Genomic DNA, 18005 nt, shown 5'->3' with positions numbered 1-18005 from the left:
TGTTTATTTTACTTCTCATTTTGACAATGTCTTATGTATGCAGCAATAAAATACAAAGTAAAAATACAGTGGGGGGTATACTGTGATCAGAAAGTATTGGGTGCATGTACAGTTTTTTTTTTTAAGTGTCCGCCAACATTATCATATCAAAGCATTCAGACTAAAGATTAAATAATACAATCTTTCACTGAATCACAGGTGATTGTACAGTTTGTAGGTAACATTTCAAGGGCTGTTATAGTTTTTTTTTTTTTAGGTAAAAAACCAAACCGCTTTAAATGAAACGAAGAATAGAGTCTAACTAAAAAAAAAAAAGTCTTAAGCTTCCAGTAACTCCATCTCAATAACTCACTTCTTTTTCTCTTCATTAATTCGCAGCACGACTACGCTTGTGAAAATTCTGACCCCAATTCGATCAGTGATGTATTTTAAGATATCTCGCATTCGAAAGGAATACGTTTCGATTTGGAGAAGCCAGTAAAGGTTTAGAAACTAAATTTTTTTGTCTAGATCTAAGGAAAGTGGAACTTTTGCAGGTAATTGCAAAACACTTGCCTTGGCCTTATATGCAGTAACTGTCGATGAACTTTAGTTCTGATTTAGGCAATTTTCACACTTGACAGACATAAAGCAAAAGCTTTAATATTCAGGCTAAAATGTCGATCCGGGCAGTTTTTTGCCAACTGTTGATGAATCAATGATTCGATTAAGCTTTAAGAGCTTTAAGAGTTCAACAAGAGTTCAATGAGATTAGGTTTGGTGTCGTAGGTAAAAATTTTGAGATTATAGCCATGATTACAACGTACAGGTAACCAGGCTAGTCAAACTCTGTCTCTACTCGCTACGCACTTTTACTCGAAAAGTTGAAGAAGAACAAGGAACGTATATACGTCGGCAATGAGTGATTAAAATTTGCAATTCCAGCTAGAAAATATACATTTTTTCATTGTCTTATTACGCGTGAAATGAACCGATGAATCGATAAAAGATTAGAAAATAAAAAAAAAAAGTATAAAATGATGCTTCAAAGCTTTCCTTTGCCAGATTTTGTTATTCTTTGTTCTTTCTTTCTTTTTTTTCTCTTTTTTTTTACCTTTGTAATAGTTTAGCACTGCGTTCATCCATGGGCGGATATTGGCGTCCCTTTGATTTTCCTAAGCATTTGTTACGTTTCTCGTTGACAATTTGACAATAGAATCCTTTTTTAATATCATATCGTAAACGATTTGAATAATCGAAGGCCGGTTGAATTTTCAAAAAACGTTGTAAGTCGTTCATTACATCGACGGGATTCAGGCGCAACTGCTCGCCATCAATGATGTGCAATTGTTGGGCGGTATAATAAGAGAGCCAACGTTCCAGATATTGTGCATATTTACCAGGATTAAGGCAGCGATTACGTAAATCTCTGAGTGCCTTAGGTGCTGTATCGGCTGCTGTTATAACCTGTAAAAATGTGTAAATGTTTTTTACTATGAAATTCATAAAATTTTTTATCAAAATTATTCCTAAGTATCAAGTCTTCTCTATTTTTTTTTTTTTTTTTTTTTTTTTTGGTTGTTGAACAGAGATGGACTAAGCCAATAGATTTGTGGCTTATATGTCCTTATTAAAAACTCTACCGCACTTGAGATTTGAACCCACGACCATTGAGTTGAAAGTCGACGTTCTTACCTACTCGGCCACTCAGGCGGATAAGTCTTCTCTATAGATAATGTCGAGAACTTTCTTCAAAATTCTTTTTCTTCTTCATGTTTATGTCTCAAGCTACAATGATAACAATCCTATTAAAATGACAATTTCCCCATTTTAGGAATGTTGGTGTCAATCGGTCGTTTATATATATATATAAAGTTTCTTATAAAAAAGAAATCCCATAGATTACCAGATTTACCATAACGACTACGTGCCTATGTACATTGCGTTATGTTTGAATTAAGGCAACACTGTCTCCGCTCATTGACATTGAAAATCCCTAATAATTACCTCTTGTGATGGTAGTTTGCGGATAAGTGGCAGTTCAGACATCACAAATAGGATTCAAATACCCTGATGATAAGAGAGGAAATTTATTAATGATTGGCTTTTAAGTATAAAAGCAATAACAATTTTAACGAATCATTTTTCAAAATTCTTGTATATAAGTTGCTTAGCTAATATGAAGATATAAAGAGGCCGTTATCGTAATCAAAACAGATGAAAAGCGCACTTGCTTCATCACTATTCCAAATGTTATAATTTGTCAATTAATTTTCAATGATTTAGTAAAAATGTGTGAGCAGGGAAACGAACCTGATAGAAGCTATAATTATTCGCAATCGCATCGCTGTGTGCGCGTTGATGTTGGTACCAGGAATAGGCCCGCTTAGCAGGCGAAATGAGAATGGTTACAATTTTTGCATGTGGTAACAAGGCGTGTGCCCGTTTTGGTACCGTTTCGCCGTCAAAATATGTGGCGCTCTTCTCGAACATGTAACGTATTGTGCTGGCATTTGTGTCCATTGGGAAAAAATCCATGTACCAATCCAAACCACGATAATAGTTTTTACCATTGAAAAATTGTATTTCTTCAAAGCTGTCAGGACTGGGTACATTACTAGCAATACTGGAGTGCATCGAAAGGAATGTATAAAGAGCAGTGGTGCCTGTTTTCTGCGGTCCGATAACCAAAAATTTTGGTAAGGAATCACAATTTTTGCTTTTTGACCAGATTTTACGATGCCTGGGATCGTCGCAGGGATTACCCCAGACTGGGTCAACTTCTTCGGGATGCAGGCGAAAGTACATTTCGGCCAATTGTATGGGCGGAGCTGAGGCTAATTTTAAGTTAGTCCAACACTGCAGGAACTTGATGACCGACTGAAAGGTGTAAAGAGCCAAACGATCCGATCCGTAATTGGACATGTGCGTCATAAAAATGTTAATTGGATTATAGACGATTGTCTGGAATAATTCGCCGCCTTGTATCGATTCGTCTAATTTATCACGGCCACCGGGATAACGATCAATGTACATTGTGTGAGTGAACAAGCCACAGGTTTGTCGTGGCAAAACCATAATATTGCGGTGTATAAATCCCCTTCTAAGTCGCGCCGGCCTTAAGTGTGGATATTCTTCGGTGGAAGTTACTTTTATATTCCAAACTTTTTGCCAAGCCTCGTACAATATCTCATGGGCCGGGTACACACCCGAATGGTGAGGCGATATTGAATATCCCGAGGTCGTAGGAATGTTGTGATCTTCCGCAAAAGCGTGGTTTAATTGCATTTCCGATATCAATAATGTAATATTATCGTACAAGTGCGGCTGTTGATGTTTCCACATATGTGAAAACCAAGTGAACTCGTGTACATTTTGCAACAGAAAATCATCGCCAAGATTTTCCTCATGCGTTCCATGGTGATGATATTTGCCCGAAAAGCCCAAATTGAATCGGAAACCCGGTACCATCGAAGCAATAATTTTTTGAGTAGCTATCAATGCTCTTACATCATCAGGTCGTAGACGGGTTCCTTTCTCCCCTACAAAAATATCATCAATATCAACTAATATCATACGTTCCAAACTCAAACTTAGTTGCCCATGGCTGAGATATGACAAGGCATCAAGGAAGAGTAGTCGATGCAGCCAAAAATGCAAATTGCTACCAAAAAGTATACGCTTAATACCGTCTAATTGACCATGATCCTGAAGGACGGTCGTTAAAGGTAAATGCACTTGACCACCACTGTCTGAAGGGTAGTCCTGCGAATTGCGTTGAGCCCATTCTATGGGCTCATAAGTTGAATGATTATGTTGAAATACGGCCCAATCATCGCCGGGCAAGGCACCCCAAGCTGTTTCGCCGGCCCGAGTTAAACGCAATACCGGCGAAGCCGGATTTAAGCTGGCGTCACGTAACCGCAAATTTGTATGGACAAATACAGGAAATCCTCGTAGTTGGGCAGCTACTAACGTCTCTTCGCTGGGACTAACAAATCCAATAACACCCACCGAATACTCGCGACAATATTTATCAAGTAATTCACGATTCCATTTATCCATATGCAAATACTTGTCAAGATTCTCGAACACTATGACGCCGTAACGACCCTTATCCAAATTCGTTAACGATGGTAGACTCTTACCAGCTACTTCGATTTTATATCTGAAACGAGAGGAAAGCTTTTTTTTAACAAAACACAACTATTTTCAACATGAAAGATAATTTAAATTTAATTTCATTATAATTGCGGTGAAAATCTTTTCTTCATATATTTTATTCATTTATTTATTTATTTATTTATTTATTTATTTTTAGAAAAAGAGTTTCCAAATGAACTTGAAGGTGCACCACAATAAAACCGGGTTTCGTTACTACTGCTTCCGTTTTTAATAACGGATGGACTATGAAATCCATATGCAATTTTCGCGCATCACTGACCATGTATAACAGGATTTATTTACATTGTGTTCCTACACAAGTAAGAAAAAAAAAAAACGGTATACACAAGAACACATACATAAACATATGCTCGCCAAAATCGTGATGTTTGCCATTTTATGATGAAATGAGAAACGAGCCAAGGAAAAGTGGAACAAAAAACACCAGTAAAAACAAACAATGCCACAATTTTTGCTTTTTTCTCATATTTTTTTTTTTTTTTTTAATTTTTTTTTTATTTTTATTTTTGTGAATGACAGTTCAACACTAACCGGTAGAGGTGAAGCTTTTCTAGGGTATTTAGTTAGACAGTTAGTGAGTGAGTCAACGATTGCCAAGAACTTCTATGTCAACATAAAACTAGAAGAAGAAAATGCCATACTGTTATGTTCACGGTGTGGTGTGCATATGCTGCTCGTGCAGCCCACTCCACTAAACCGACTAGAAATTCGCATTTTGATATTGTCCTAAAAACATACATAACTAGTGGAATGTACAGTAGTATGCATGCAGATAAGTTTGTAAGATTGTTCGTTCTTTATAAGTGCATAAACATTGAAATTGTAATAGTTATTGGTGTAGAGGAACGACAGTGCGCGGGAGCTTTGCACCGTTTGATGCTTTATGTTGAACGAGGTATGTATATGTATGCGTTTATAATTGTGAATGTAGGAATAAATTGTTTTCTGTTGACATCGAATGATTTTGTGTGTTGCATACTTCCGCTAAAAACGAAACACGGGCACCAAATTTTATAATATAACGGAAAAACAACGAGACGTTTATACGTAATGTGTTCGTGCTTGCGTCTGATATACATAGAATATAGAGATATATATATACTATATATATGTACATCCCATGTCGGACAATAAGTACACGGATTTACGTATACGTATGTCGTCGTTGACAAAAATTCATATTATTTTCAGAGAATATCAACGATAAAGCGAGGACTATCAAAATTTCAGTTCATTTTTGAATTGAAAATTTGTTCATTGATTAAATATTGTTTTTTGATGGAAAAATTCACTACTCTTCTCCGTCAAAGGTAAGATTTCTTGGTGGTTGGCTGATTTTAAATGACGTAGTACACAGCGGTTGCATTAGAAAACATCAAAGAAATCTCGAAAATTAATCTCGATAACGAAAATGTGAAGTTGTATATAAGGTAGTTGACGCTTTAGAAAAGTGAAGAAGCAGAAAATTTGGGCAAGAGAAAGTTCGTCTGCACAGTGGGATAAAAATGTCAACATGCGACTGATTCGAAGCTCTTTTGGAACAATAAAACTCGGTATGTGAAAGTGGGTGAAATGTGGGTCTGCCGCCACACTCCTAAATTGAATTGATGTTGAGTAGAAAGGATGCGGTGAAAACCATCGAAAAAGTAAAAATGTTCAGATGCGGATTAGGTTCTATTCATCAAGTAAATTGAAGAAAGAGAAGCAACGAGTAGCGAATATTTGTTCGAATGAAGAATAAAATTGCCAGAAAGATCCCAAAGGTGAGGTAAAAAGCAGGTGGACCTTCGATAGTTTGATGGTTGCAATAAAAATATTGAGTGAATCGTAGCTCGAATTCCTGTAACATTCGCCGTAATCTCCAGATCGGATATTTGGCGACTGTCATCACTTTCCGAATCTCAAAAGGATGCTTAGGAGAAAACGCTTCGATAAAATGGTGAGTTCATTACGAAAATTGCAATCCACTTTGACGGTTCTGAACCAACGTTTTATGAAAGGTCGGATCGAAATGCCGAACCAGCGGTGCACTGATTATATCATAGCTGATGGAGACAAAATTCGCTAATGTACTTGAATTTTGCAAGTAATAATAATATCTGTTGTTACTTATTCCTCGTACTTATTGACCGACTATATATATATATTTTATGTATGTATATATATAGTTAGTTATATATAAATAAGGCGTATATTTATATTTTCATTAAACACAATATGGCAATGAATTGTACATCTAAACGGACGACTATCGCGTTACCAGCGAGGATTTACTTATTGCAAATGCCACTCTATATATCAAAGTAAAGAAAATCATAATGTCAATTCCACACTTAGCTTAGTCAAATAAGAGAAATGTAATTTCTGAATATTACTTCCTTAACAAATACGTTTCAAAAAAAAAGAGAAAGAATTTTTTCAACTTTATTTAAAAAAAGTAAATAAATAAAATCACATATACATATTTATATAATTTGAAAATTCTTGAATTTTCACTTTACGTAATATATGCGATTTAAATTTATTATTGTGCAAGTTAGGTAAGGAAGCAACTTCGACGTATTTCGCGTAAAAGAGAATTTTTTTTTGTTTTTGTATCAACAACAACAACAAGGATTTTCGTTTACTTTATGGTTGACCAACGCTCTCCACTAAATAACCTGCGTCACTTTATCGTCGTTTAATACGTCGTTTACCGACTTGTCGAAATACGGCGTTATATGGTAAGTGATCGAAAAAGTGGGTCGATGCAAACCATTCTCAATAATGTTCGTTTATGGGCGAAAACACCTCAGTGTATCAAGTTTCATTAGAATACTTTCGAAATGGAGAAACGGACATACAAACTTTAATTGGTATAATAACAGTTGGGTTCATTTCAAGTCCTTCCTGGGTGTTGCATACAACCTTAACAAATTTAATATACCAAAGACATAGAATGCCCCCCACATGTATACTGAAAACTGATCTATGTGCTATAGCAACCAAACAAACGAAACGACAATACAGTTAATGGGAAATTTCTGAGTTGTGAAGCCGCTAATGAGTGAAACATTTGCGAACGGAATAGAAGAGAAGCAATCTAAGATATGCTGGGTACCTAGGCATTAAATTGAAGTGCGGTTGAGAGAGCTGAGCAAAAGGTGCCAAAGCAAAATTCGACAGTCGGCATACCACTCAAACTCGTGGTAGTGATATGAAAAAAGCGCAGGTTATGGGAAAAGGTTCTTTAAAAAATTGGAAACAGAACTGCGAAGGACAAAGCGTTCGGACGTTTACTGTTTCAAGTAGAGGATGTCATTACCATGTACCATGTAGCATATAAATACAAGGCAGGATTTCTTACGTAAGATAATCTATAAAATAAAATTGGAGTAGAGTGCGTGAAAGTTGAGAATGCGTCATAATATTATTATAACTGCGTTAGTGATGCATTTATTTATTGTATAATTTTATTTAAAGCATCCTTACCCTTACTGCCTTGAGCGGAGCTGTTGAAAAATGTAAAGCAATTCATGCGTAATTTTAATAATTATTTTGTTACGTTTCGTTATAATAACAGCCAAAGGGTGCAAAGAGTGAAATTCTACAATTTGTTCTTTTATTTTTCTAATGACACTAAGTAGTACACATATTCCCGATGAATTACAATGTCGTCATAAGTTCTCTACACACGTTCATAGTAGCCTATCCGGGAATAGTTATTGTCGGATCATGTTCTTAGTCAACGTAAATGTTCCCAGCAGATGTATATCGCATACCGTTGAGTTAAGTTAAACATAAAGAGAAATGAAAAGAATAGACCATCGATTGGAAGGAACTGATCTCTCCAGACTTTTTTCTATAAGAGCATTTGTGAACATTTGTGAGCATTGGGGCCAAAGATGTATTTTGCAGTCTTTAAAAAACGAAAAAGTTAGAAAGTAAGCCTACACGCAAACTTTCGAAGCGATCAATTAGAAAACAATTAGGTATCCTTTGGCCAACTTAAAATGCAGGGCAGCCCCAATATTACATAAATTGCATGAATTATTTAATCAACAAAAATTGCATGAAAATTTTCAGACATTGTATGCGTTATGTATTTTTTGGTGTTTTCTCTACACCTACTATCGAGTCTGGGGTTATACTAAGTTAAGCGTGTTCTTTACCTCTACTTTATAGGTGTATTTTGTTTTATGTTGGTAGGCGGTAGTTAAAAACTTTAAAGCATTCATGATGAAGTTTTGTGGTAGATCTAGAAATGCGGCCGGATTTCTTCTTCACAATAACGATGCGCTCATCAATTTCCATCCATTTAATCTTGTTCTATATAAAAATTAATTCGTATTTTATTTCCAATCTCAAGAGATACGATTTATTATTACATTGCAAAACAATTTTTCACTTTTTACAATTTTAATGAGGCCGAACCTATTTGACTGTCCGTGTCACTGAGCCATTGTTAGGGCTTTGTGGAAGCTATCTTTTTAGAATTTTTCTCGCCCATATGTGTTGTTCCTTTCATAAGCAATTTAAGCTTTAAAAATTTCGAATAACGAGTTTCAGTTAATTGGAACGTAGAGTGTATTGAAGGCCGGATCAAAAGTGAGCAGGGCACTGCCATCATTGAAACCACAAAGATTGCGGTTATAAAAGCTTGCAAAACAATTAACAAAAAAAAAAAAAAAAAAAAAAAAAAAAATGCAAAATTAATGCAATATTTTTAGAATTTTATAGGTAATTTAAACGTCGTGATTACACATACTATTGGTATGTTTAATGTTTTAATTGTCTCTGTGTGTGTGTGTGTGTGTATGTGTATGTTTCGTTATAGTTTTTCTACTATTACCAGACGAGACCGTCATTACCGCAAAACATGCTTGAAATTATTTATAATATTTTATATAAAACATTTTCTAAATTATTATGCCGTACAATAACAAATATAATAACGATGACGACAACATCTGCAGCAGCGCATACTATATTGCCTATAACAGGACGAAATGAACATTTTATAAAAACCATACTTTTTAACTGATGGCACTACGTACTACAATGCATTCATTGCATGACGCCTTTCATAAATATTTTGCGTGAGTCTAAAGTGAAATTTTTATTTTCAGTTTTTCCAAGGAAAAATTAGGTGTGGAATAAAAATAATGCAAAACGTACCGAAATATTATTAAAAAAAAAAACAAAAAAAAAAAGAAAAGAGGAGTAGGAGAAGGAGAAGAATGAATCTTGTAAAAAGAAAAATTTCAAAATAGATTTATGATCAATTTTTTTTTTTTTTTTTTTTACCAAATAGCCAAAATTGAGGCAGATGTTTAAACATATAGAGATCCCTCGGTTCATACATTTGCAAGTTAAATATATTTCAGCCAAATGTTTTAAAAGATTTGTGTGTATGTTTGCGTATACATATTGCTGATGCGGTAAAATAAAAAGAGGAAAAATAAATGGGAAAATAAAACGACGACGGAAAACAACTAACGGTTAACTCTCCACTGCAAAACATGTTTCAACATAGAATGAAAAATTAAATCCTTTTATGGCATTTTGAAACGCTTTAATGGAAACAATAAATTTAGAAAAATGTATTCGCCTTAAGGCGAATTTTGAATACCCGCCAGTCAAAATGCTAAGCTCTTAAAACTATATTCAAATTATTGCAGAATGAGCGAATGAATGAATGAATGAATGAATGAATGAATGAAGAAATATGGCAAGCGATTTTGACAACGCAACGCAATTCCCATCATTTTATGCGACTGAAATGAGGAGCATTTGCATAAAAGAAAAGACGCATTTTTTCATCTAGCAATCGCTATTGACGCACACTTTTAAGTTTTAATAGCGATTTGCTTCCGGGCCACCTTTACATATTTAAGGATATAAAATAAAGACCAGAGTGAAACTGTACGAATAGCAATTCACATTAAGAGTTCGATTAATAATACTGTGAGATTGTTTCTCACGTCACGTGATGACTTTTTCCCAAAAATTTTCTACTTGGTCGTCGTGGTGTTGAAATATTTCTTGGAAGTTTATTTAACAAAAAGCTAACTTTAACTTTCATTTAGCGTACGTGGACCGAAATGCTTCATAAAATATAGACATCTGGCCCGACAAGCCGTCATATGACAGTAATCATCGAAAAGATGAATCTCCCCTTAGCATTTAAAGAAAAATTCAATTTATTAACCCAATGTTGCCGAGACGACGAAGCAGTTAATTTTAATCATCCAATCATTTTATTTACGAATTTTAAGAGGTACCGTGAAGAGACGGCCACTACACGATGATGTGCGTACAAATTTTCCATTAGTTAGTTAAGATTAACTAACGATCAAGAGAAACGCTTATCCGAATATTCCCGCGTAGAACACAAATCTATTTATTTTTCAATTATAAGATTGGAAGAATTCGTAAAATGAAAAATGAAAGTAAACGTTAATGATCAGCTCTCAGATTACTAGGATTACACAAAATGCAGAAATCATAAAACTCGAATTCAAATAAGAAAAAATGAGAATAAGTTCGTGCTGTTCTCCAAGAGGATGCTGAGCTTCTGCATATGCAAGCATTATCTACAATGTTCAGGCGCCAGCACAAGTTATTCCCCTGCAGCGTACTTGGCGCAGTGTTTTGGAGTTGTGAACCGCTAAAGTTTTTTTGTGAGAGAAACACCATTGACGGGAACCATCGTTTTTTCAGTAAATTTCCGAAAATATTACTGCTTACTTATGACTGTATGGTGCTGTACAAGGGACCCGATACGATATTGAAAGTGTAAATAAGCGACATACAAGCAAGGCGAACTGCCAATATCACGGATATAGCTAAATATCTATGGTGGTCTTATTTGGGATGGGGTTGGGGTGGGAGGGTTATTTACGTGTTGTGGCTTACAGTTTATTCCAGTTTAACGCTGTCGAATGCAGTTGGGCCGAATATTAAAGCACAATATACAAGAAGTCCCATCTTTAACATGATTTCCTAACATGATAAAGTTCCGCCTCATATGAAAAAACTCGATCATAAAAGGTTAGCAATACCAACATGAAATACGGTGTCGATGCTATCAGAACACATTACTCCTTCTGAAAAATACTCATTGCAAGCTATCGCTATCATCTATACAGTGTGCGCGGACAGTGTTCTCATCTCTACGACGGTACCTAGAAAAGGAGCCCTTTTATTGATAGCCTTAACAGAGTTATGTTGTCTTTAGGCACGGAAATCGCATATTCTCCCTACAAACTGGAAGATATATGAACTAGCGATGAACAATACTTTATTATAAATACATAGGTAATTAATTTTATTGAAAACCTCTTCAAAGACTTATATTGACATTCTCAATAAATAGCGATTTTGCTTCAATGAGTCATCCACACACACACTTTCGCTCTCAGGGCATTGCTATGCGACATATCTATTCTATATCCGACAATAATTGTTTAAGAAAAAATGGCTGAGCTAACAATAAATTTGAATCGAATAATAAGCCTTTTTGGCGCCAACATTATAATTCAGTTGCCAAGAGTTTTGTACCGAGCATCGAATGTCGATGTGCGCATGCACTTTTTTTTTGTTTTTTTTTTTTTTTTGTTTTTGTAAAATGTAACCATATCGGTATCGGGCATAAAACAATTCAACCCTGCCTGCATATTATGATATTTGGACTTTTGTTTCTCAGAAAAATGAAACGTTTCTTTTTATTGTACACATTTAATTGACATATGCATGCACTTGTGAGCATCTGTTCTTTTTATGTTAGCAGCTGGATAACTTTGCAAGTCCCCCTTTTGCATTCCTGTTTCATATGTTTATACATTTTCAAGAATTTATTAGTTGTTAGATAACTTTGCCTGCTCAACAATTCGAGACGAACTAACATATAATGTAAATCATGGTAGGTTGACACTATCATTGCAAGAATTTTGACTTTAATTAAAAGCATTTTTTTAGATTCCAGAAAAGGAATACATACGTACAAGTATAATATTGATAAGTCAAATTAATCGCAAAAAAAAAAAAAAATGATTACATGCTTTGGTTAGCTTTCTGTCATGTTATCATTTATTAATTTGCGGAATGAAACAATAGCGCGTGGCCTATGAGATCGCTGAAACAGGAATTGCTGATGATGTGACCCAGTGAAACCCAGTGAAGCAATATAGTAACACTCAGCCGTCATGCGTGCTTTACCTGAACAGCGAGTGAAAACATAGTTCCTTCACAACTCAAGTGATCGTTGCATTAAGTTGATTAAGACGTCTTCAGACCTAACCTATGCCTTGGCGATCGCGTTGGATGCGAAACATGCAAGTCACATCTCACACACCCATGTTTTTTGTTTTGGACATTTATTAATATCCTTTGCGGACAAAACACGGAAACAGTCGGACAAACAAAGCCTAACATCCGGAATCGCTTATCTAACAACACAAGTCGAATAGGCTGCAAAGTGAAAGGGACGCTTCAATACAACCTCTGTCAATAGTGGGTGACTTCTGCTAGCCAATTTGTTTTTGTTTTCCGATTTGATGACAATAGCTAGCAAAGCAATTCATTCCAGGGTGCAAGCGGTCTAATTGTACATATAAAAACCGCATTGTGGGTTTACTTTTCTTCTTTTTTTTTTTAGCTTGTTTGAGTTTTATTCCCATTAATGAATGATAGAGCGGCAGATTTGCAATGAATTGTCTAATTATTCTTAAGTAACGCGAGATTCTCTCATGTTCATCAATCGTTGATTGATGGTTCATAAGCATATGTAGTCTGCCAGGTCTATATCAGTATTACATCAATAAGTGTTTGAAGGGAAAAGAAGCGAGAGACGCGTAATCGTTCTTTATTTCAATGATTGTCTTAATGGCGGCTAATTATCTGTTACGCGATGCGGACGCTCAGTGATCATTCCTGTTAGTAGAAGTTACACATCGATCGATAATAGTTAATATCACTTTTCACCAAAAATCCATATCATTTTTAGAGAGTGTGAAGCCAAAGACGAGACCTATCAAAATTTCAGGACTTTTCGAGCATTCCTTTATGGATTACATTGGTTTCTGTGACGCAAAATTGTATTATTTTCAAAGTAAAAATAAATTCACAATTTGTGCTTTGATTAAATATATTTTTTTTTTTTCTTTTTTGATGGGAAAGATCATTACCCTTCTCCGTTGAAAACAAGAACATAAACATATCGATGATGGTGAACCTAGCGCGAATTACACGTGCAGGAGGCGGTTATACTAGAGTACATACAACAAATCCGGAAAATTATTCTCGATAAAGAAAATGTGAAGTTGTACAGTAGATAGCCGGCTTTCTAAAAATATCAAAATCAAGAGTGTATTCACTATTTTGCATAAAACTTCCCCATTGAGTGGAAAGGATCTGTTGAAAGCCATGCAGATCAGCCAAAACATACGGAGACTGCCTTGGAGAGAGGTAAGCGATAAATAGCGAACATAGATTTGAATGACGCAGAAGAAATTAAAAAAAAAAAAAAAGGAAGGGAAATCGCGCGAATCGCAATTCGAATTGTTCGTTCACCTTCCGTGTAGACTGGATCTAATTTCCTGCGACTACCTATCAGTTTGCAAAAGGATGAAAGGTTGAAGGAAAAAGTTTGCGTAACATCACTGGGAAAGTTGAAATGTATTTTGGAAGTTTCGATAAATTTTTCTATAGAAAAGGTAACGAAATGCTGGACAAGCATTGGATCGTTTAGCTTGATATGAAGAAACACTAAAAAAAAAAAAGAAGAAACATGTGTTATGTCTGATTAGTTTTAGCCGTAAGCCTGAACACATATCGTCTAATATTATGGAAAATAATACTTAAATGAACACAATTTGAAATCAAGCGCCGTTCCTATATACCACATATATATATATATATATGTGTGTGTGTGTTCCGTATGCGTATTTATGCTTTATATGCACACAAATACGAATGTTGCTCTTTGCTTTTAGGCATGCCATGCAGACAACTCCATTTGTTGTTGTAGTTGTCAAGCAACGTAAACAAGAACATAAACATAGTCATATATATGTAAGGATGGGTAGATAAAAAGCCAATCAAGCACATAAACATATTTATTTATGTTTCTGTAATCATGATTATTAGCTTGAACCCTTGTTTACATTGGTAAAGTTCTCAGTTGAATGACCAGAACTTACGTTATATTAAAATTACGTTTACGACACACACATTTTTCACTTAAATGCTTGCAATTATTTCGGTACGACCTTGTGTTCAAAAAATATGGGAAATTTTTCCTTTAACAATACCAATGTAACAAACATTCGGTTTTTTTTTTTATTAAATTGATGCGACTGTCATTAATAATAAGTGATACGAGCCGGATGTAAATTACACTTTTGAGTTTATAATGTTGAGTATCTAATGGTGTAACAGTTCTTCGAAGCAATCAGTCAGCGAATTCCCTTTAATGTTTGGTTTGTTTTAAGAAAAAGTGATTAAACATGACGGAGCATACGATGAATACGATGCTTGTATGAAGGAGCATTACTTTGATTTTCATTTAAAAATTTCGCGAACAGTTTTATGGCGAACAGTTTAACGCGAAAGTTCTTCATCTTAATGAAAAAATCATGAAATTTTTTTTTGCAATTAAGATACACTTTTTTTTCGAATACGTTCACAACGTACACAACGTCCAATTTGTTATTGTTATCGTTTACCAACTAGTTTTTCTCTTGAAAAAAAAAAACTCATCATAAAGAATATGATGACAATCGAAGAAAACAATCGATATTAAGTTGATTTTCAATTTTAAACGGATTGCTTTTTTTTAACATTTTCAACATTTTATATAATTATTTTAAACAAAATTTATTCTAAATTATTTGTTCGATATACAATTTCTCAGAATTACAAAAGACGCCCAAAAATGTGTAAACTAACAATCTGAGTAATACGAAACTTGTGTCAGATGTTAATGATTGTTGTGCAAATCTAACAAAAAAAAAAAAAAAAAAAAAAAATTTTCCCATTGACATTTGAAACGTGCGCACTTATAACTTATCCCAGCTGTGTTAGAGGGTATATTAAGATGGATTTAAGATAGGCATACTTTTCATTATAGTATTGATAGATTGATTCAAAATCATTTTCGGAATCGACTTAAACTTGTCTGTCCATGTATTCTGCGATCTATAGGTTCTCCATTTTTTGGATGAAATTTGGTACAGTAGGATATTTTCTTTTAACTGCAAATAGATTGGATCGGGCCATTTTTTAGCAATTACAACCTCTAACCTTTCCCGACAGAAGTATGGTGAAGAGTAGTTTTTGCGCATTCAAAAAACTGGACAATTTCAATCGGATAGGTTTTGAGGCTTTTTTAAATCATATATCTTCATTTAATCGCTCCTACAGAAAGTGAAAATAAATGAAAACCGATTCATAATACAAGTTTCACATAAAAATCACCTGTAAACCAAATTTCGATCATGTGTGTGTCTATTTTGTGTATCGCACTCGGTGTAAGCGTCCTCATCAAGGTGAGCGTGTGTATGAAGCTCAAAAAAAAAAAATTTGTTGAAAATTGATTTTAGTTAATAATTTAACATATAAAATGAACTGCATCAGATTTGGAACACATTGCTATCCGCACTTTTCGACATCACAACCTATCAGAGTTCTCATACAAGGTAAGCGATTTCATGGACGCGAGGTATATTTTCTATCGAGTTAACACGAAAATAAATGAAAAATTGTAGCAGGCAAAGCTGCGTGGGGTAATTAATAGTCAGCATTGCCTGACGTTAAGAAGTCGAAAAAAAAAAAAAAACAATATAAATAAAATGATTGGATTATTTTTGGTAAGTAATTTCTATAAACATTATTCTTTTCAATATTTTCCTAGTCGTCGCGAAATAAGGTTCCATGTTCGTTTAGAAAGACTCTATAAGATTTGTCTGATAACTGCAATGCAGATGTTCTCACTTTACGTAGTACTTTCGTACTACGTATCGTTCTACCAATATAGTCCATTTTCAATACCAACCTACGAGCATGAACTTCCAATGTTTCTGCAAATTTCAAGTCGATAGTTTCATATTTGCTGCCAATGGAATGTTCACAACAGACACTATACTGACAGACAGACAGACAGACAGACAGACAGACGGATAGATTAATATGCGTAAATCGGTTTATAAATTGATGCTGACCACAACTATATATATTTAATGGGGCCTCTGATGCTTCCTTCTGAGCGTTGCGAATGTTTTGACAAAATATATATAGCCCTCATCGTTCGGTGATGTGTATAAAGATGGTAAGAATTTACGCAAGCATCTAATAGTAACCAATAATTTTTATGCGAAAGCAATTAATACGCATCTAAGTTTGTAATTCTTTTCTATTTCTATATTCATAAAGAGTATAGAGTAAAAACACAGTCAGGTAAGGTCGATTGTTAAGCATCCTACCCTACTTTGCCTAATACAATTCATAACTGAAGATCAAGATTTGTTGCCATATAAAGTCTTACTTTTCTATGACAACGTTTTTCGTGGGACCGATGTTGTATGGCGGACCGATTTTCCATATAAAATGATGAAATTAAATCTTGTAAACTCTTTCCTCTTCTAAGAATGTTTACATAATATAGCAAAAAATTATTTGTGGGTTTTGGTCGTAAATATGGTCCGATTCTATGCACTTTCAAAATAGTCTTTGTCCTTCGTACTTCGTGTTTCCAAAATAGCTCGGCCTGTCACAATATTTCGAAAATTGCATCCGGCACTTTGAGTACTGAATGAGTAATGAATGCCCAGAAACCTAGTAGAAGAAAGGTAGGACAAGCTTAAAAGGGTTTCAGAAAATCAATTATGAATCAATGGATTAACATAATGCAAGATGGGCCTTTCTCTCAAGTACTTCTGCTCATTACTTATTACATTCCTACAAATTTGATATTCGGTTACTACAAAAAAAAAAAATATATATATATATATATATATAAGGAATCGCTTAACACCTAAAAGAGTATCTCTGGTCATTTTAATCGCATGATATGACTACATTTATAGGAAAATAGTAATAGTACAAGCCGGTAAACAGCACATAAATATTGGAAATATTTTTTTTAAATTGCTTGGAAGAAGAATTTTTAAATGTCACAAATAGTTAAACGCATTATGTATACTTTTGGAGATTGGATCTTGAAAGTTTGCGCTTTATCATCACATCTGTAATGCGAAGATGCCGTATATTCACCGAATTGAACATTAGCCCAAATGTGTAACCTGAAAAATTGCTAATTTACTGTGTAACAAAACAATACTAACTGTATACATAACATAAAAAGAAAGAAGAAGAAAAGCGAAGGTATAACTTCAATGAGCAGAAAATTGTGCGCGGGCTAAATTCGTTTCGAGAGTATTGCTGTATGCTGTACACATGTGTGTCTCTGCACATATAGTTAAACGTATGGCTTTTATTGAGAGTCGAACAATAATCATTTGGATTTGTCGTAGAACACCAAACCAAACAGGTATCGTCGTATATCAAGATAAAATCAATAGTAGAACGTGCTTCGGTAAAAGTTTGAGAATATGTGGATATTTTTGTTAGCTTTAAATAAGTAAATCTACTAAAAGTATGTTTCATGCTATCATAGTTACATAAATTTGCAAATAATACCGAAATTATATTTAATTTAAAACGATTGAGAATAATGAAGGATTGGATTGAATGCATTTTTAGCTGCTCTGATGCAAGCACTGAAAGATGGAAATGGAAACTTTTCCAATTAAGTTTCTTTATTTTTCTTTCGTTTTTTTTTTTTTTTTTTTTTTTTTTTTTTT

General features: G+C 34.4%; 1 protein-coding gene across 4 annotated transcripts in view; it reads right to left on the bottom strand.

Moving 5' to 3' along the window:
* Positions 1-18005, bottom strand: part of LOC119631503 (bifunctional heparan sulfate N-deacetylase/N-sulfotransferase) — a 104092-nt gene that overhangs the window by 9235 nt on the left and 76852 nt on the right. For all 4 annotated transcript variants that reach the window (XM_038023773.1, XM_038023771.1, XM_038023772.1 and 1 more), the window contains exons 4-5: positions 2293-4147; positions 1094-1446 (exon numbers count right to left, since the gene is read on the bottom strand). In XM_038023773.1, coding sequence (XP_037879701.1) covers positions 1094-1446; positions 2293-4147 — 2208 coding nt within the window. The remainder of the gene's footprint in view (positions 1-1093; positions 1447-2292; positions 4148-18005) is intronic.

This window comes from Glossina fuscipes, unplaced genomic scaffold (assembly GCF_014805625.2).
Source record: "Glossina fuscipes isolate IAEA_lab_2018 unplaced genomic scaffold, Yale_Gfus_2 1, whole genome shotgun sequence".
NCBI lineage: Eukaryota > Metazoa > Arthropoda > Insecta > Diptera > Glossinidae > Glossina > Glossina fuscipes.
Note: the sequence above shows the minus strand (reverse complement) of the source record. Positions and strands in the feature narration are given on the sequence as shown.